Below are 22,583 nucleotides of genomic sequence, written 5' to 3' on the forward strand. Positions count from 1 at the left end.
TCTATGGCATAGAAGAATATTTATTCTTTCTCCATCAGAACTTGTCAGAATATAACATGACCGATAAAATAACAACAAACGAAACGAAACGAAACGGAAAAAAATTTTTTTTTCCCAATTGAATTCAATGAAAATATATTCAAAAGTAACCGAATAATAAAACTCGACAGTTAGGAGAGAGAGACAGACATTTCTAACGAAAATTTCATTTTGATCATTTCAAGTAGATAAATTTCGTTTCAATGTAAGAATAAATAACAACACACAGCGACAAATGGTGAAAATTGATAAAAAAAAAATCTAAAATTTCATTTTATACACCAAGCATTTCGGCACACACACACACACCGGAGCGAGAGAGAAGGAACGATTCGCATTTAAATCTCAAAATATCCAAGAATCGATCATCGATTGAACGATTGAATGAATGAAACCTAAACGAATCAACTTTTGTCGAAACGAATCAAAACGATCATTCAACAATTCGATTTGAGAGAGCGAGAGAAAAGAATATTCTTTTTTATATCGATAAAAATCTTTTTTATTTTGTCCTTTTTTCAGAGGAAAAAAATCGAGTTTCCAAAAAAAAAGAGAGAATCGAACTGAATGAATGAAAAGAATATTTTTTCACAGATTTTATTTTCTTGTCGCACGAAAAAAAAAACATTTTTTTTCAGCCTGGAACTTGGTTGGTTTTCGATGGGTGGTGGTGGTGGAATTTGGGTATGGATCAAAAAAAAAAAAAAAAATACAAAGAACCAGACATTTTTTTGTTTCGGTGCCAGAGATATATACATTGTATTTGAATTTGAATATAAATGTACAGATTTAGCCGAAAATGAATTTGAATTTAAATTTTTTTTTTTTGTGTGTGTGTGTGGAAGCACTTTTTTTCGGTTATTCTTGTTGTTGTTGTTGCTGTTATTATGTGTGTGTGTATGTACGTGTGAAATGTACGTGTTCATTGTTATTCATTTGTTGGCTGTTGATGTTGATGTTGTATAAGTAAAAGATTTGTACCGGAACCGGTTATTGTTGGCATATTATTATCATTATCATCAACAACAACATCATTATTTATCGATGATAATGATGTATGGCCAGGATAATATTGTGAATGATGATGGTGATGATTTTGTAAATCATTTGCCGTTATCATTAATGATTTCATTTCGATTAATTCTTCTTCCGGTATTGTTGTTGTAGTGGTTGTCGATGAAGATAACTGTAAAGCAGATAATGATGGTGGCATTTGTGATAGTGGTTGTGCAGCAGTAGCAGCAGTAGTGATTTGAGCTAAATCATATAATGCATATGAATTATGTTGATGATGTGAATTTGATTGAAACGATGTTGATGGATGGTTAATAGTAGCCATGGTCATTAAATGATGATGATGATGATGATCACTATAATCAACATTAGTATTACCAATACTAAATGGTGAAATAGATTTTGATTGTCCATTCGATGTTGTTGTTGTTGCTGATGTTGTTGTTGCTTCTGACATTGTTTCCTGTTGTTGATGATCATTTAATAATACTAAATGTCCAGTAGTTGCTGCTGTAGTAGAATTATCATAATAATGATGATTATGATGATGATGAGTTAAATGATTATTATCAATAATCAATGCTGATGATGAACCATTCGTTGTGATTGTTGTTGGTGTTGATGATGATATTGGATCATTATTAATTTGACTATAATACAAATGCTGCTGCTGTTGTTGTGAATTTTGTTGATAAAACGATGGACATTCTATTGGCGATTTTCTCAATGGTGATAGTGTATGTCCATGTATATCATCATTATCATCGTGATGATTATTACCATTTTCATCACCATCAATCATAATTTGTTCAACATTATTATTTGAATTGATTGAATCATCATCAAATTGTTGATTTGAAAATGTACGATGACGATGTTTTGCATGTGTATGTATGATACGTGTTTTACGTTTTAGAAACATGAATATTATCGACATTAATAATAGGATGGAAAAACCACCAAATAACAATGTTGAAAACCAATGATTTGAATTCCAGCTAATGGTAGATTGATAAAAATGATGAAAAAATGTATTTATTCGTCCACCATTTTTTCGACTATCGATACCACTATCGATACCATTACCATTGCTTTCATTAAATTTTAAAAGCGATGATGATGTATCAATTTTGTTATTATTGATGATTGATAATTCATCACTATCATCATAAGGTGATATACGTTGTTTATTGATGATTTGATTCCATTTTCCGCCATTTTTGTCATCATCATCATCATCATTATCACCAGTTCTATCATCCGGATTATCAGATTCATTCGATAAATCATATGGCGCTTCCATTGATAATTTAATTACCAACTCTGCATGTATAACATGTGTATCCAGTAAACCGGATATATCATGTTGTAATTGTTGTTGTCGTTGTATTTGTTGTTGCTGTTGTTGTTGTTGCTGTATTGATGCTACAGCTAAAGCAGCTGATGATGATGATGATGATGATATCGTGGATGGAATGTCAAAATAACCTAAATCACTGACTGAAATTCCAATAAAAATATCCACATATTCAGATAATTGTATCAATTCTTTTAAATGTAACAGATTATGTGGAAATTCATCACCATATCGTTGTCGGAAACGATTCCATAATTTTTGCCGATAATGTTCAAATTCTTGTATTAATGTTTGATAAAAATATTTTCGAGAAAATTTCTCCGATATTTGTATACGTATTGCACCCATACGTGATATAAAACATTGAAAATATTTATTCAGATTTGTATAATGGCCAACGCCATAATGATGATAATGATGATTATCTGTTGAACGATTTTTTGCATCCATTTTATCGTTGGTCATCATGGAATCTGTTTCATTTTTAATAAACATCCAGAATAATGTTTCAACATTCATCGTTGTTGTTGTTGTTGTTGTTGATGTCGTTTCGTTATTATTATTGTTGTTGGAATCGATTGTTGATGATTTTATTTGTAATAATAATTTTGGCACTTGAATAGGAAATCTTAGCTGTACATCTAAACGACAAATAAAGTGATTTGTTTCCGGTAAATCTTGATCAATTATTGTTTGATTGAGCAATATACGTTGAGCATAAAGTTGATTAATACCGGATAAATGTTTACTACCAATGCCACTGCTACTTGCACCCAAAAATGTTAGATAAAAATAATCACGTAAAAATTGTGGTGGTTCATCATTATCATCTGTAACATTGATTTTAACATTTGTACACGATGATGATGATGATTGATTTAAGCTTGATGATTGTTGTTGTTGTTGTTGATTATTATTATTAGACCAATGATACGTCTGTTGATCACCATTGATAGCATGATCGGTGGCACAAATTTTTATCGTATATTCACCAATAGATTCACGATCTAAACAACAAACCGCTGTTGATACTAGGCCACTTAATTCATCTATATCGAATATTAATTCACCATCTTGATTAACACGATTAACTTCAATTGAATAACGTATAATTGAATCTGGATCACGATCGATTGCTTGCAATCGTATCACATCGATACCGGTGCCAAGATTTTCACGAACTTGTGCATGATATTCATGTTGTTCAAAATATGGTTGATTATCATTAATATCTCGTACACGTACAATAACCAATACGGAACCATTAATCTTTTCCGATCGTTCATCTTCTGCTTGTATGGTTAATCGATATTGTTCACGACCATCGGGTGGATCACGATCTAATGGTGCTATTAAAAATAGTTCACCGGTAATTGTATTTATGGCAAATTTACTTTGTTCCGGATGTTCATAATCGACACCATTGCCTTTTTCGTTTTGTTTTATTCCCATATAGTAGTAACAAAATTGAAACAGAAACAGAATTAGAACGAAAATCAAAATCGATTAATCGGAAAAAAAATAAATTATAATCAATTACAGCATACCACTTAAAATGAACATTAATCCTCCAGCAAAACTACCACCAGATTTTCTTTGATTAATCGTTGTCGTCGATATCGAACCATTCGAATCGTTGATCATCAATGCTTTGACCTAGATTGTTGTTGTTGTTGTTGAATTCGTGAAAAAAAACGAAAAAAAAAATGAAATTAATCACATGTATCTGATGGAAACGAAAACCACTTCCTTCCGGGCAGAAAACTTGAAAATTTTTTTTCCGTGTGTGTTTGTTGGAGAAAAAAACGGAAATTCAAAAGTAGAAAATTCCAAGAAAATTTTTTCTTTTACGGAATTTTTTTTTTTGTTGAAAAACGAACTCTTTGAAACCGCAAATAGAATTCCAAACTTTTTTTCCACTTTCTCACACGCAGAATACTAACAACAAAAATGTCATAATAAATGATGATGGTCATAATTCATAAAAAGTGGATACAATATACCAACACACACACACACCGTATCTGCAAAATTGAATTGAAATTCATTCGAACTAGAAGCCACAAGATTTTCGTTTCCTTTTGCCAGATTCTTGAACAAAAAAAAATTACAGAATTTCTTTGTGTTTCTGGAATATTTCTTTTCCTCTTTCATGCTTAACTCTTTTATTTACAATTTTGTCTGAATTTTTTTTAAGCGCAATATGACCTTTTTCTTTTTATCTTTTGGGGTTTGTTTTTTCAGTGCAAAATTTTAAATTATTTTTTTTATTCGCAAATGCACTGCATGCTTGAATGGTTTATTTGTGAATTTGTAAACATTGTGAATATTTATTCAAAGATTCTGTTGTTGTCTTTGTTGCAGTGGTGAGTAAATCATGAATCGTGGATTTTCTTATTTTTTTTTCTTCATATTCTTCCACAAGAATTAAAATTTCGAAAAAAAAGTTTAGAGAAAAAAAAGATTGGCATTTTTTTTTGTTCTCCAAATCAAATCAGAATTTTTTTTCCATTTTTTTTTTTTTTTTTTTTGGTTGTTGTTGTTTTACATTTCCGCAGGGTGTGTGTAAGCGAATTTTTTTGGCAAATCAAGAAATAAATACCAAACACGTACAGAATTTGTACTACACACACACACACACACAGATGTTTTTCTAATGCTGCTGTTGATACGGCCCCCGTTTAAATTCCTTTATGAATTTTTTTCCACTTGTTTCGTCTTTATTTCAGATAAAGGAAATTTTGTTTAAAATAAAATAAAATTCCGATTCAAACTGCAAATATAAATAAATAAATATAGCCGCAAGGATCAAGATCAAATGGATTTTTCATACTGAATGTAAAAAAAAATGAGAATATATATGGTCGATTAGCGAAATCAATTTTCTACATTTTTTTTTGTTTGTTTGTGCAATTTATTCATATCTGACAAACAAAACAAACAGATAAATATTGAACAAAATCAAAATCAAAAAAAAAATTGGCTCCAACGACTCATCATGGTCTGATGATCCACGGGAATAATTTACCCATGGACTGGAATATATTTTTCATCCATGGTGGTGTGCAAAAGTTAATAAATAATAACAGCATCCAGATGAAAAGAAAGGATCTACAATAGAAAAAAAAATTAAATAACCTCAACCTCAACGATGACAACAATAATAACAAATAGTGGAAAAAACGATCCATTTTCCTGTTTCCGCTACTGGGTTATTCATTTTTTTTTCATCGACATTCATATCACATCATTCAACCAGCCATCCATCGTGTTTCAAATCGATTTGCTTTATTATCATTATTATTAGCATGGATTCATGGAACTGAATAGATGAAACACACACACAGACACACACAGAGCGAGAGAGATAAAACAAGCAGTTCCGTGTGAAAATTTCATTGAAAAGTTTAATTCAATTTGATCAACAACTCTATTTGGTGTAATGTGTGTGTGTGTGTGTGTGTTTGTGTCTAAATGACTTGTCCACTAACATTTTGCACAACAACAACAACAACAACAACAAAAATTTAAAATTCAAACAAAAATATGAAAAGAAAATGAAAACAATTTTTCTAGTTTCGATTCATTTCATTCTGGATAAAAATAAATAAAAAACATCAAAATTGATGATGAACAAAAAAAAAAAGAAATGAATGGATAAATAAATTCTGTGGTTGTTGAATGAAAATGATTCAATGATCAAAGAATCATTGAAGAATAATACAACAAGCCACAGCCGCAGTTATTATCATTATCAGGATTTTTCCCATGATGATGATGATGATGATGTTCAACCAACAATCATCATCATCATCATCATCATCATCATGAGAAAAAAAAGCTGTTAAAAATTATTGGCATTTGAAACATTTTCATTTTGCCGCTTGAATTCTTATTTTTTTTGCCAATTCTCCATTCTTTTATTATTCTCTTATTATTATATTGAAGGATATTTTCCGCAAAATTTGGCCAAACATTGATGATGATAATGATAATGGGTGTGTGTGATTCTCATTCTCATTTTTTTTTTTTGATCGGCCATACAAAAACTTTATTGAGATATATATTTTGTTTGTGTATTGGTCACATCACATCACAACACAAAACGTCAAACTACAGCACATCTATCTATTTCAAATCGTATAATAAAAGAGCGTGGAAACTGAGTAAAAAAAAATTCATTTGTCATGTTGTCACCAAACACACACACACACACACACACACGCACACATACGCACGCAAACCAGAATTTCGGCATAGTTTTCTCTCATATATACAGTATATGGTTGTGTTATTGGGGCTGATGATTTTGAACGATTTTTTTTTTCACAGAACACCCACCAACAAACCCACACCACAACCACCACCAGAACCAAAACGATAACGAACCATATTCTGTGTGTGTGTGTGTGTGTGTGTGTGTGTGTGTGTGTGGAAACCGATTTTTTTTAGTAGCCAAAAGACTTAAAATGACAGAAAAAATAGAAATAAAACAGATATAGAAAGTGAAGCAAATAAAAAAAAATGTCTATCAAAACAAATTGAAATGGAAAAGTAATCGAAACTGAATTGAGAGCCCACATACTCACATACACACAATGGACAATGATGACACAATAAACAACTCATTCTCGCACTTGATATTCGGAAATTCTTTTTTTTTGGAAATTTTTTTTTTCATTCCATTAGATTTGATTCTCGAGAGAAGAAAAGAAAATAAATGATTCGATTCTGTAGATTCTATGCAGACACACTTGACCATCATTGAATCATTATCGTATTTGTGTGTTTGTGTGTTAATTGAAAAAATTGACCCGAAAAAAAAACAGGCAAATGAATCCCGATTGTTTGAATATTTGGGAAGAAAATATGTGAAACGAACAAAACGAACCTGAAATAATTTTTTAGGCAAATCTGTTTCCTCTTCATTGACAATTACTTCATAAACAGGTTGTTTTATCGATTGTTGCGATATCGATGGTATCGATGTTGATGATTCATTTGAATCATTATCGTCATCATCATTTTCACCATCTTCATAGTCATATTCATCACCCGATTTATTAATTTTTGATTTCACGTGATTTATTTGAGTTGCATTCGAGTTTCTCATTGATTTTGATGATTTTAATAATGATAATTGGCCATTTGATTTAATCACAGTCGATGATGATTGAAACTAAAACAAAGAAAGAAAAATTTCCGAAATTAAAATCCGAAGAAAATTTCTTAGCTCCACCCTTTCTGCTCTCTGGCGCAAACAAATAAAAAAAATCATACCATTTTCTGACGATTATTACCCATTGGCAATGATTTTTTTCTATTTCTTTTTCTTTGATTATGATGAAAAATTTGATGATGACCAGTGGCCATTTTTTGTGTATCTTTCACAACACGTTGATTAATTATTGCTGCTGCTGCTGAGGCTGCCATTTTATCATTATTTTTCATCATTTGCATATTTGATGTCGATGTTGTTTCGGCTGTTGGCATGAATAATTTCATCATCATGTCATCATCATCGATATCATTATGATAACCATCAGTAGTAGTAGTAGTAGTAGTAGTAGTAGTGGTAATTGATGGTTTTTGATAATTTGACATTTGTACAAATTGATTCCAATGATCATCACCATGATAACCATTATTGATATTTTGATGATTATTCCAATGATTGGATTCTTGTTGTTGTGGTTGTTGTATCCTGTGCGTGTGTGCATCAAAGAATCGATTTGATTCGTGAAAATTTGAAAATTAGAAGAGAAAAAAAATTCATTCAATTTTATAAAAGTGATTGATTGACATTTATAAATGATATATATTCATACCATAAATTATCGAATGTTGATGGTAATGGTAATGGTAATGGCAATCGCAATGATGATGATGATGATAATTCAATTTTCATAACATGATCGTCATTTATGGAAGGCATGATGGAATCACTTTGATTATTGCCATATTTCTTCGTCGATGATGAACCGGATGGCCATGGAAGGCTCGCTAAAGAAGGCTCTGCATATAGACAAAAAAATGGAAATGGAAAAAAATTAAAAAAATTTTCAATTTTTGTTTAGTTTGCAAAAAAAAACAGAAAAAATTACTGCTGCGCATGCCATCATTTAATGATGATGTTAATGATGTTGATGATAATAATGAACAACAACAACAAAAAAGATGGAACTTACACACACACACAGAAAAAAATTGAAAGATAAGAATTTTTTGTATCTGGAACTCTTTTTCATTGAACATCATCATCATTTTAATTATCCTGCTTTTTTGGAATTTTTTTTTGTGTGTGTATGTGTGTATAGAAACTTGAAAAGCTGAAGCTTTTTTTTCTTGTTTTGTTCAATTCTGGTGTGTGTGTGTGTGTATGTGTTTCCAGTTGGAACAACAATAACACAATGACAACACACACACGATGACAACAAGGAAATTTACCGAAAAAATGGAGAAAAAAACTTTCTCTTGTCTTCAGTTGTTTTTTTCACTTTTTCTTCTTCTTCTTCTTCTTCATCATTATTTCTCCGATGATGATGATGATGATGATTATGATTAATTGTGATTACTGATTACTATGAAATGATAATGTTAATTTAGTTAATGGCGAAACCAAAAAAAAAAAACACCTACAAAAAAAGAGAGACGTGAATTTACCACAAAAGAAAAGAAACGAAAACAAAAAATTCTTGGCATTCCACTGCTCATTATTTTACATCCTGGTTTTTATTTCCTGAGAATATTCTTCTTCATTTTTCATTGATTATACAATGTGGTTGATCATCATACTATTATTACTCAAAATGGATGGAAAATGGAATATTCTTGATTCAACGGACAAACAAACGAACGAAAAATTGTCAACTAAATGAAAATAATTTTCAAATTATCATTTTGAATCTCGCTCTCGCTCTCGCTCTCTCGCTCTCTCTCGATGAAATCTGATACATTGGGGTAGAAATAGAAACATAATAATAGACGGCCATGGATGCCAGAACAAAAAAGGTAAAAATTCCAAAATTGAATAAAGGAAAAAAAAAGAATTTTCAAGAGAAAATTATAATTAAAGCAACAAAGACCAATCATCATCATCATCATTATCGTTATAATCATCATCATCATAATAATAACCGATCATATTACATCCATAATCATCACGGTTTTTTTTTCACTACACCATGGTGTTCGTTTTTTTCACAGGTTGCCAAAATTTTATTTTAGTCGAAAAAAAAGTTTTTTTTCCAATGTTCAGTTGAACAACCGTTGATTATATGGATTATTATTCTGTTCAATGATATTGTTGCACATCGTATAATTGGTTTTTTTTTGTTTCGTTTTTTGTTTTTGTATTTTGATCCGGTTTCACGTTCGATATTTCCGGATTGGTATCAATCAATTCAGGTTTCAGCCATACCGTAAGAATGTAGATGCTGCAGGTGATGAATATATATATAGAGTGGGTTTTTATTTGGAAACTTTTATCGGATTTTTTTTTCGGCTGTCGTCGTCGTTGTTGTTGTTGTTGCTGTTGACAATTTTTTCAATGTCATTTGTACATTTTTATAATACCAAATTTAAGCCGATTACAACAACAACAACAACAACGACGACGACGGCGAGAAAAAAAAACCTGATTAAAGAATCCAAGATTCATGAAAAACAATTCCTGCACTGATTTCAATCAATTGGCAATTTAACTAATCTAATCAGAAGAGAAAGAAAAAGAAACCCATGAAAAACTCACGAAATATAACCAAATGAATGAATGAAATGAGAATACCCAGATGGAACAACAAACAGATGATGAAATGAAATGATGAAACCGAATGATCAAACAAACATTTTTTCTTTTGTTTTGTGGATCAATAATTGTTGTTGTTGTCGTTGTTGTTGTTATTTTTTCACTTTCATCAATAATGAAAAAAAACCCGACAACGTGTGTATGCATGCATGTGCGTGTATGTGTGGTTGATAAAAAATACTGACTATCAATCAGGATAATAAATTGGACACAATGACATAGACACGCACACACACACACACACACAGAATCTACAGAATAAATTCTAGAATCAAAGAATAAATGTAAAAGAAAAAATTTCTTTATGATGGCCAATGGTCAATGGTAATGGCATTTGGCACAACCAAAACACCAATACCACCACACATGATGATTAATTACTAATTAATTTATTACATCATATGTGTGTGTGGGTGTATTTTTTTTTCTTTTTGGTCATCATTCATCATGAACCGGATTCGCGAAAAAAAAAAAACAACAACAACAAACCAGTCGGCCTCTGAACATATATCCATATAAATATTTATCAATGACCAAAAAGAAAATTCATCATGATTCAGATTTATAAATGAATGAAATCGAATGAAATTCAGAAACAAACAAACAAAAAAAAAATATGAATTTTGTTCACCTGTGTGGACAGGATTATTTGATAATGATGATGTTAAAACAGCAAAAAAAACTGGTCATGTGTAAATCGTGTAAATTTTTTTCATCTGTTTATTGCTGTCCATTTCTGGTACATTGCACATCCATATATAATGAATTTGAAATGAAATTTACACTGAAAATTAATTAACTACTACTACCACCACTACTACAGCTACTACTACTGCTGCTGTTGCTGTTATTGTGAATTTGATGAATTTGATGCAAGAATTAAAGCAAAAAAAAAAAAGGATGGACGACAACCATAATGAAATAAAATGCGGTGACGACATTATTTATTAGCTAGTAACGTCAGAATCACAATCACAATCAAATAAATGATGATTGTGATGATTTATGCAATTTTAGCAAAAAATTAAACCAAACGAAACAAACAATGAAAAATGAATGAATGAATAAATAACCGAAATGAATTTACCAGTAATGATGTGTATAGGTGATAATCATGGTTTTCTATCTTTACTGGGAAATTTATCGTTTTTTTTTGCACTGGAAAAAAACTATTCAATGATGATTTGCAAGAAATTTTGAAAAAAAAATTTTCCAAATAAAATTGTAGCCATCAAACTATTCATCTAAGCATTATGCATGCCATCGGAATGACACGTAGTAGATTATTATCGATTCCTATTGGAATTTGAAATCCAATTCTGTATTCAAATAGACAATAAAAAAAACCTCAATAATAATGATGAGAAGAAGAGGAAAAAAAATGGCAGATAGAAAAAAAACATCCGTTATGTCATCGTCATCATCGTCATCACCATAATAGCCGAAGGGATTCTGCTCGAATATTATAATCACATTCTCAGTCTTTGAATTTGAATCCAGAATTTTTTATATTCAAACGTTATTACAATAATAATAACCTACACACCTAAATAAACATCAACACTGCCGCACATGAAAATATTGTTGAAATTGATGCTCGAAAGAAAAAAAATTTTTTTTCATTTCAGCATTAAATATGATGATGATAATGATTCGATTTGATTATTATTTCATACACAGAATAATAACTAATGTTCCAGAATCAGCCAACAACAACAACATGATCAAATGTAAACATTTGGATTATTTAATTGAAAAAAATGGTGAATTTAGCCAAAAGAAATGAATTTTAAAAGAAAAAAAATTTTCATTTCATTCATGAATTACCAAAAAAAACTAATCATCCTCATCCTTATGATGTCATCATGATGAACAGAATATGAGAGAAAATAAAAACGATGGAACCAAATTCTTTGAAATTCATCGTTTCCTTTTTTTTGATTATTCATTTCATTCGTTCGTTGCTACCACCACCATAATCATCATCATCATGATGAAAAGTTTAATTCTGACGATGATGATGATGATGAGAAAAACTTTTATAGAATTTTTGCTCCACTACAGCCATTACGATCGATATGAATGTCTAGCACACACACACAAATACACAGAATAATTATGTAATGTACATCAAAGGAATATATCAGAATTTTTTTCTCTTGGTTGTGTAGAGATATGAGGGGAAAAAAAGACGGACAAATGATAAATAAATAATTTATGATTCCATTCATTGATTTGTTTCATTTTCATCAAAAGAAAGAGAGAGAGAGAGAGAGTGGAAATAGAAAAAAAAACGAAACAAAATTTCAATATTCTGGTTCTGTTCCATGTGTATTCAAGAATTTTTTTGCTCGTTTTAATTAAATTGAAATTTTTTGTTTTAATTTGTTTTGAGGGCAAATTGTTTTTTTTTGTTTGTCATTTTCACAAAATGTCGATCACAGAATCAGATTCTAGAACAAACGAGAGAAAATTCTGTTTTTTCCCCCATATTGAAAAACTTTATTCATTTATTCATCATTTTCAAGTAAAAGAATCTCGATGAAGATCACTTGAAATTTTTGCTTTTTGTTTTTGTTTTTGTTTTTGTTATTTGGTTCTTGGAATTTATTAAAGCTCTTGGATTACATACACGATTCCATATATATACTACATACTTGAACAATAAAATGGGATAGATATGCACACACATTTATGATTCTTGTGTACATGTGATTCTTGTGCTGCTGCTGATGATGATGATGATGATTATTATTCTGTTTGATGATACTAATTTCGATGATTTTGATCGTAAATATTATTATTGTTTCTTGATTCATTTCAAGTACAAATTTTCTCCATCTTCTTCGCCTTTTTCTTATTTCCTTTAGTAAACATAATCGATGGCAAAAAAAAGAGATCCATGAAGAACAGGGAAAAAAATGAGATTTATCGATTATTAATAATCGACCGAGAGAGAGAAAAAAATAACCGCAGCAGCAGCCAATACATAGAGCAGAGCAGAACAACAACAAAATGTTTCTGGAACCTTTAACCAATTCGAACCAAAAAAAAAAAATGATGCACAAAGAAATAATGATATGAATATGAAAAAAAAACCAAATGGGTGACCTTATTTTTTTTTATTATCGTTATTTTTTTCATTATTAACAATCTGTGTTCTTGGAATATTCTAATAATACACGTTGTTGTTGTTGTTTTTTTTATTGCAGAATATTGTTGTTGGCTCATGAAAGAATCGATTAATCGAAATTTGAATTCTTCGTGAAAAAAAACAACAACAACAACAACATGTTTTACACATAAGCTTAGCGAATAGTAAAACGACGATCAGCCAAGAAACCAAGAAAAAAAACCAATAAGAATCAAGAATCGAAAAAGTAGAAGAAAAAAAAGTTCCACAACAACAACAACAACAACAAATTGAATCATTTTCATATCTATTAGAAAACAATCTAATGAATCATTGTCATCATAACAAAGATCCAAAAAAAAACTTTTGTTACGAAACAATGTATCATTTTGAAATGAAGAAAAGTAGAAAAAGTTTCTGAAACTAAGAAATGCATGCGATTGATTTTTTTTCATTTTGGATTCTCTGGTTGTGGATCATCTTCTAATTTTTTGTTTCTGGTAGATTATTGGCCTGCAATGTGTGGAAAAATTGAGGTGTGTGTGTATGTGTGTTTGATATTCAAAATGTGCAAAAAAAAAACTTTTCAGTTTTCATCTTATTTTCAGAAATCTGCATTGAGAAAGAATAAAACTGAAACGAATCGATAAATATACCCGCACACATATAGTCGTCGATTCATATTCAATCAATGATTCATACAAGATGATGATGATGATGCTTTTTCCATTGTCACCACCACCACTATAGAATTTGGTTTCATTTTTATTTTTTTTCCAGAGTGCAAATTCCGCTTGAATAGAAATCGATTTTTTTTTTGCATTTTTGGTTTCGTATTTCGTACAATTTTTCTCTGTTCATTGTTGTTGTTTTGGTTGTTTTGGTTTATTCATTGTTTCCACCAGCACTGGAATTTATTTTGTTTGTTGAAATTTTTGCAAAAAAAAAATTCTAAAATTATCAGATTGCTGATTCTTCATCATTTTAGCAAAAAAAAAAAATGGAAATGATCATTATCTGTATATTGAGTGTGAATAAAAGAAATGGCTGCAGCCAGCCAGCCAGCCACCAAATGAATGAATGATATCATCACACACACAGAAAATGATATTACCTTTTTGCTACAAACTATGAAAATGTGAAAAGAACAAGAAAAAAAAATCAACCTTTTACCATTGATGATGATTTTTGATTGAACACAAAAAAAAATGTATCATCATCATCATCATAAATGAACCAGCATTTGAGCAGCAATGGAAGAATGATAAAAAAGAAAATTTTTTTCTTTTCTTTTTCCATTTCGAATAATAGAATTATTCGGGCATAAATTTTTTTTTCAATTTTATGGCATTCAAATCGTGATCATTCACAGTTGTAGACACGTGTATCGTTGTGGTAAAAAACGATTTCAATAATGTGTGTGTGTGTGTATGTATCGGGGTTCAATGATCAAGTGAAAAAAAAGAAGAAAAATTCACAGTTCAATAATATAAACGAATTTTTTGATCAAAGAATTGCCGTTGTTGCTGTTGTTGTTGTTTAGAATTGAAATTCTTGGAAATGGAATGGAAAAAAAATATTCATAAATGATGCAGGTATAAAATTCTTTTTTTTTTGATTTGCTTTATTGATTTCTATATATACATGTTTAACAAAAGAAATCATTCAGTATGGGCGTATTTTTAGGGGGCGTTTCAGAATTCAACAAGACCAGAACAAGAAGATTACAGATAAGATTATGATGCAGATGACAAACAAACTTGAAATGGCACAGAAAAAAAACAAAATGAATACTTGAGACAATTTTGAAATGATATTTCTTTGGGATTTTTTTTTTTTGGATCGATGAACCGGTGAAATAGAGAGAGAGAGAGAGAGAGAGAGAGAAAACATTCCAATTATGGGAAAAAAAATGACCATATAGTTTCTATGGTTGAAACATTTTGGATTTTGGATTCTGGGCGTGTGTGTGTGTGTGTGCGTGTGGGATATGAAATCGGACAAGCAAATAATAATAGATTTTCAATTAGAAATCATAAATCATTTACTTGTAAAAGTATTCCAGATCTTTGGATTCTGGAAAAGAAAATCCTATATTAAATGAATGAATCTAAGATATTTATTTGTTATCAAATAAGAGAGAATTCAGCAGTGGAAAATTGTATTTGGGCTATTCACAATCTACTGACCACTCTACAAATATGTTAGACTTGGACACATTATCCATTTATTAATAAAAAGGAATGAATGAATGAATGAAAAAAGATGACCGGGTAATTGAAAAACAAACGAATGAATGAATGTTTTCTATTATACGGACGATATATTTTTATTGCACAAAACAAACAGAAATATATATCCAGTAAGCTGTATGTATGGAAAAAAAATCATCATAAAAATCTCGAATTAATATTTTACGAAACACAAAAAAACCGGAACCAAAACCCACACACAAAATTCGATGGCTATTTTAACAGTCAAATAGATTTAGACGACACACAGATGATGGTCATCATCATCACCATCGATATCGATCCATATCTGTGGCCAATTATCAATTTTCGATCCAAAGAAAAAAAATATCGGTAACAGACCAAAATCGAAAATGAAAAACAGCAGAAACCAAAAAAACAATGATAAAAAAAAACTTTCGCTATTATCCTGTAAAATTTCACATCCAATTCAATTGTTAAATTGGTTTTTTTTTATTTTTATTTTTGGGGTGTCAATGCTGTGTTGTTTCCAATCAATTGAACTGAATGGTGTTACATATGAAAATTACAACAACAACAAAAAAAAATCAAAACAAAGAAAACGTAAAAAAAAATATCAAACAAAGCCAATAAGTAAAATCTTTTCTCATTTGCTGTTTGTGTGTGTGTGTGTGTTTGATTCCAAAATACCCCTGCGTTTTTTATTCTTGCTCTAAAACCAATATTAAATATTGGTTTTTATTGATTTTTCTTACACAGTTTATTGGTTCGTGTGTGTGATTCTGGAAATATTCTCGCTCTCTTTCTCGACGGGATACATAATCTATTTGTGAGAGGGGAGGGGGAGGAGAATTTTTTTTTTTTGGTGACAATTGCTCAATACTAATAACGCTAACTATGTGTAAAACTATAGATTTGATTCGGTTTGATTTTTTTTCTATTGGTTACAATATTCGTATTGGAACGTGGTTGAAATGAGAAAAAAAAATTTTTTGGAAAAACATCATTATCATCGGGTGGAAAATTTATTCTTTTTTTTGAAACAAAAAAAAATGACAACAATGAATAACAAATGGTCACACACAGAATATGTAAAGATTAATGAACAAAAAAAAAACACACCAAAGGCGAAAAAAAATTATCACTTTCATTCCATTTTGAAATTCTGTTGCTGTTACTATTGAAAAAAATAAAACAAATGGATTCTGTGTGAGTCAGACAAAAAAAAATTATTCGCCAAATTAAAGAATTTTTTTTTTTGCTTTTGGCTACATTTTTTTCATCATCATCATCATCACCATCATCATCATTTCATCAATCAATCAATCATTAAGAATCTGTAATAATGAAACAAAAAAACGAAAATCTGAATCAATTGATTCCAATGATGAACAATATGCGAAGAATCAAAGAAGAATTGTTATTTTTTATTACAAAAAAAAATAGAAATAGAAAACGCCGGACCAGAGATCATTATTTTTCTACTTCATCCCCATATATTTGAAAGGGGTAGCACTTGCTATGGCTTTAGCTCTGCAAAAAAAACCATTACACACCGCGCCGCCATTATAATAATCATCATTTAATCGTTATTTTTTTTGCTGGTTTCATCGTCAGGCATTTTTTTCTCTGATGATAATGTTGTGAATCCACAATGAATGAATGAATTCTGATGAGTGAGAGTGAGAGACCGAGAGAGGGAGAGTGAATAGAAATCAACTGGAAATGCTCATGAAAAAAAAGGATTCGATTTCGAAACAGCCAGAAACAAACAAAACAAAAAAAAAATCCATCACAAAAACACTTGAATATCAGAAACAACACACACACAGTTAGTGGATAGTGGTAGTGATGGATGAATCATCCTCAAACACACACAGAATAAACTCAATCAATCAAATCTGTAAAACCGTATGAAAACCATGATGATGATGATCCAGTAACAAAGAAATCAACATCCGAAATCATATTGTAAGCAGCCAAAAAAAAAGAAAAAAAAAGTTTCAAGATTCTGATATTTTTTCACCAAGAGTGTGTGTGTGTGTTCAATCGAATGAAAAATAATTCCGATTTTTTTTTCTTTGAATCAAATCGTCATGACGAGAGGAGAAAAAAAAATATTTCAGAATTATCGATAAAAAAAATGGAGAATCTTTGTTCTAGAATCACAGATACACATATACACACTTGTATTTAAGCTTTGTGATTTAAAAAGTTTCATCATTTTTTTTTTTTTTTGGTCTTGGCTTTCCGGATTCTATCATTTATTCTGGATTCTGAATTGGGATGAAACAACAACAGCGACAACGATGATGATGATGATAATGATTTTTTTATCAATACATCAATTCTTTGTCAATATTTGTGAAAAAATGTCATGTCGGATGTTCATTTACAGCTAGAAAGAAAAAATTCATCTTGATCTATTTATATCGATTATTTTTCAAAGTATTTCCATCAGACAATATGAGTTTTATAATTGGATTCATTGGATATATTGTGATACAACTTTTTTTGTTGTTTCATTTTCAAGACATAAATGGAAACAATATCGTCGATCATCATCGTAATTACCATTGATGATCAATGAAAAAAAAAATTCCTGTTTCTGTGCGAGTGTTAATCAAAGAGAATATTTCATCGAAAACAATCATTATGATGGTGATGATGGAAATTTTCGTTTCCCAGTTCCGGTTTGTTTTCGCATTCAACCCTTTTTTTACTTTTCCGGGAAAAAAAACCATAAACAAGGAAAAAATGAAATGAATATACAATGTATCCACGTCAACACATTCTTTCAATGTGTTTGTGTGTGCGTGTGTCAGTGTTGATTGTAAGTAAACAATAAACACTGGAATTTTTGTGTGTTTTTTTCTGTGTCGGTAATGTTTTCCTATCTCTCTCTCTTTCTCTATTTATCTCCATGATGATATGGACACATTATCTTTACAAAAACAAACAAACAAACAAACAAATAAACATTATACACACACAAGAGAAAAAACAAGGTAATTTTCTCTTTGGAAAAATAAAAAGCAATTTTTCCGAAGAATATTCTGTATAGCAATAAACAAGAGAATAAAACACATCACCAGTAGCAATAATCAATAAACGAAACAAAAACAAATTTCCCATGAATAAACCTAATGGATTTAGCACTTAAGATATGTGTTTGTTATATGTTATAGTTATTATGATTGATATATGAACGTGTGTTTATGGCCATACAAGAATCCAATTTCATGTCTAACAATTCTTATTGAAAGAAAAGGTATTCAAAGGGGTGTTAATGATAATGATGATAATAATAAAAACATTAAATAAATGATAAATAATGGATTCATGGATTCTGTGAATTTTTGTGTTTGTGTGTCTGAAATGAAATACATACTTTTGGCTGTTGTTGTTGTTGAAGAATTTTGTACATTTGTTTGATTTTCATTATCAAATATCACATTTAATTTCATTGATGATGATGATGATTGTTGATTATCATTAATAGTGGTCATTATCATCGATGATAATGATTGATTTATGGCGGTTCTTGTTTGATTATTCACTTGATGATGATGATCAATATAATTTGATAAATTGATTTTATCATCAAATTTCATAGTAGTAGCAGTATCATTGTTTGATAATTTTGATAAATTTATCAGATATTTTGGATCAAAATACGATGATGATTGTGATGATGAATTTGCCAAATTACCGTCATTGTTCTGGTTTGATTCATTTTTGGTCACTATGAATAATGAATTTCGACGAGCAAACAAAAAAAAAGAGAAAAAGAGAAAAAACAACAAACAACATCATTATTTTGGACAGAAAAAAAATTTCATAAATCGATATAGCCATCTAGTAGTTAGCAATTTACCCGGATTGGTTGTTGGATTCAAACACAACAAACATGAATCGGATTAACACTAATCATTAACATAATGATTCCATTTTTTTTCAAACCTGAAATTCTGGTATTGAAACAAAAAAACAAAAAAAAACGAAAAACTGAAACATGAAAAGCAAAAGAAGAAAAATGGATTTATGTAAACAGAAGAAAAAAAAATTTTTTTCTCCCACTATTACACCGCATCATGATCATTATTTTTTTTCCTGGTTGTTTTTTTTTTTACCAACCAACCAGCCAGCCAACCAAAAGAGGATAAATTATTCTTTTTATGCAAAATTATGACATCGATTGCCATTTTTATCGCCATCATCATCATCATCATCGCTGTTATTATCGTTTATCATATTCAAAATGTTACATTCATTATGAATTTCTCATTTGTTTTTGTTTCATTTTTTTTTTTACTATTTTCAAAATTCTTAATGATACAAAAAAAAAAGAAAAATGATGTGTAATGATCAGCATCTGGATGAAATTATCATCATCATCATCATCGTCATCAGTTGGATTAATCATGATGAGATTTGCCCAATGTAAAATTATTATTAACAAGAATTGATCCAGTTCTTTGGAAAAAAAATTACAATACAAAAATAGAAAAAATGATGATGATGATGATAATTTAAACTATCGATAGTATCGATATTGAAGGGTGATTCACACACACACACACCATGATTGAAATTGATGTAATTGTAATTCAAATTCATTTTTCATCATTATTAATTTTTTTCTTTCTATTTTGATCTCTAGGATTACATAGTGAAACGAAAATTATAAGGGTTATAATTCGTCTATATATTTCTCTCTTGTCTTTTGTACAAGAAATCTTTTTTTTCTCTCGTTCACTTTCCAAATATAAATGTTTGACATCATCATTATTACGTTGACAATTAATTAAAATTTATATTGAGCACAGGTTTTTTTTCCTATAAACGTGCAAATCATCATCGATTTTCGGTTTCTGTTACTTTGTTGTTGTTTCATCATCACAAGCCAGCTAAAAACAAATAATTTCAAACAAATCAAAATTTCAAACGACGATAATCTCTGGTCATTTTTTTTGCTGACCAAAAAAAAATCATCTTATCGATAACAGTTAACCAAATGACCAAATATTAATGGCATGATTATCGAAGAGAAATGGCGATTTTCGAAATTCTTTTCCTCATTTTTTTTCATTTGAAATTGGTTTGTTTTCCGTTTTTTTTTGTTCTGTTTTTCTTTTTTTTTTCATATTTCATTGGAAAAAACAACATCCAGGTCTTCGTAATGTTTGGATTTATTTGGAATTCTTTAATTCAAGCATTAGGAAAAACAAATTAAAGAATTGGAATTCATTGGAATCAAGAATTTGTTTTTTTTTCATTTCAATTAATGAAATATTTCCTTAGATTCTCTACATTATTCACGATAAAAATCGTTAGAAAAAATCGATCAAAACAAACAGCAGCAGCAGCAACAACAATCGATGTTTCATAATTGATGCAGGCAGAAGAACGAGCGAATAACACACACACATACAATTGGCTAACCCGAAATTGAAAAGCAAAAAAGTCAAAGACCTGCTAGAACAAACCACAACAACAACAACAACAAAAATGAAACCAAAAAAAAAATTTGCCGGTTTTTTTCCCATCTTTATCGATAATAATCTAATCTAATCTAAACTAATCTAATTTAATAAATGAGCTTGGTTTTGTTTTCTCTTCTTTTTTTTCTGCTTCGCAATTAAGCTTGATGATGATGATGATGATGATAATGAATATACAGAATTTGAAGAAATGAAAAAAAAAATTCATTGAAATTCATGGCATTTTGTTGGTATTTTTGTAGGAACAAAAATCAAATATATTCGAATACATCTAGAATTCATAAATAACGTTACGATTCAACTGATAATGAGTGAATGAAGACTGGCAATCCAAATCTGATTCGATGTTGTGATTTAAAAAGCAAGAAAATGGGAAATTTTTTTCTCTTTTTTCATTTTTCATTTTGTTTGTTGTTTGTTTTTTTTTTGTTTTCGACAACAACAACAACAACAACAAAACGATTGAGAAAATGGAAAAAATTTGTTTTCAACAACAACGACAACAACAACAACAACAATTGCATGACAAACAAACAGACAAACAATCTGATGAGAAAATATTTACGAATTTGTGTGTGAAAAAAAACAAAAACAACAACAACATGCAATGGAAAAATCCAAAAACCAAAATTCTTAAGAAACGAAAAAAAGAAATCCAAAACAAAATCGACAACAATATCGATGAAAAAACAAAACAACAACAACAACAACAAAATGATGAGAAAATTGCCAATGAAAAAAAAACAATTTTTAGAACAAAGAAAACTAAAAAAAAACCGTTAAGACGAAATGATGAGAAAAAGTACTTAGAAACACAAACGATAAAAAAAACAAACAAACAATACACATACACACACACCCACATTATGTTTGTGTGTGTGGTATACCAGAAAATTGAGAAAAAAAATCTGGTTAAATTTATCACAATTTTCTGGTTTGTTCATGTTGATAATGAACCGCTTTATTGGTAGTTTTGTTTGTTGTTTACTACAATCGAATGGTAAAATGGTTTTGTTCTGTGCAAATATGCATTATTCTGGTTTTTTTTCACAACCACTATGTATGACGACGGACAAACAACAACATGAATCATGGGACAAAAATTCATTTTAAATTCAAATTTTTTTTTCTCCACCAATGACGATATTTTTTTTTTGTTTTTCAATTTAGGTCATAATATATGGTGGCTAGTGGGAAAGAAATGAGGGGCTGGCCACTGTCCACTGTTTGGACATGAATTCTAAATTTGAATAATGACCATCATAACTGAACGTGTGGCGGTGGTGGTGGTGGTAGTGGTGGGGAGAATGAGAAAATAAAAAATTCTTTGAACAAAAAAAAAGTGAAAGTCATAAAATGTGTAATGAAAAAGGAGAAAAAACAAAATTGAAAAATATTCGAATCGAATCTGACCGATAAACGATGTTTAATGGAAAAATTTTCATCACGATGATGATGATGAGTAGAATTCATCAAGATTATTCCAGAAAGAATTCTAAATAAATAAATAAAAAAA

The 22,583-nt window shown here is 29.8% G+C and overlaps 1 protein-coding gene across 2 annotated transcripts in view; it reads right to left on the reverse strand.

Annotated features, from left to right (window-relative positions):
• Positions 1–652: 652 nt before the first annotated feature.
• The window catches only part of LOC124500500 (uncharacterized), a 39,023-nt gene continuing 17,092 nt past the window's right edge, over positions 653–22,583 (reverse strand). For both annotated transcript variants that reach the window (XM_075730949.1, XM_075730950.1), the window contains 6 exons: positions 18,955–19,308; positions 8,239–8,425; positions 7,691–8,114; positions 7,302–7,589; positions 3,958–4,066; positions 653–3,837 (listed from right to left, as the gene is read on the reverse strand). In XM_075730949.1, coding sequence (XP_075587064.1) covers positions 968–3,837; positions 3,958–4,066; positions 7,302–7,589; positions 7,691–8,114; positions 8,239–8,425; positions 18,955–19,308 — 4,232 coding nt within the window. In that variant the 3' untranslated portion in view covers positions 653–967. The remainder of the gene's footprint in view (positions 3,838–3,957; positions 4,067–7,301; positions 7,590–7,690; positions 8,115–8,238; positions 8,426–18,954; positions 19,309–22,583) is intronic.

The sequence above is a fragment of the Dermatophagoides farinae genome, chromosome 4, assembly GCF_024713945.1.
Source record: "Dermatophagoides farinae isolate YC_2012a chromosome 4, ASM2471394v1, whole genome shotgun sequence".
NCBI classification, from domain to species: Eukaryota; Metazoa; Arthropoda; class Arachnida; order Sarcoptiformes; family Pyroglyphidae; genus Dermatophagoides; species Dermatophagoides farinae.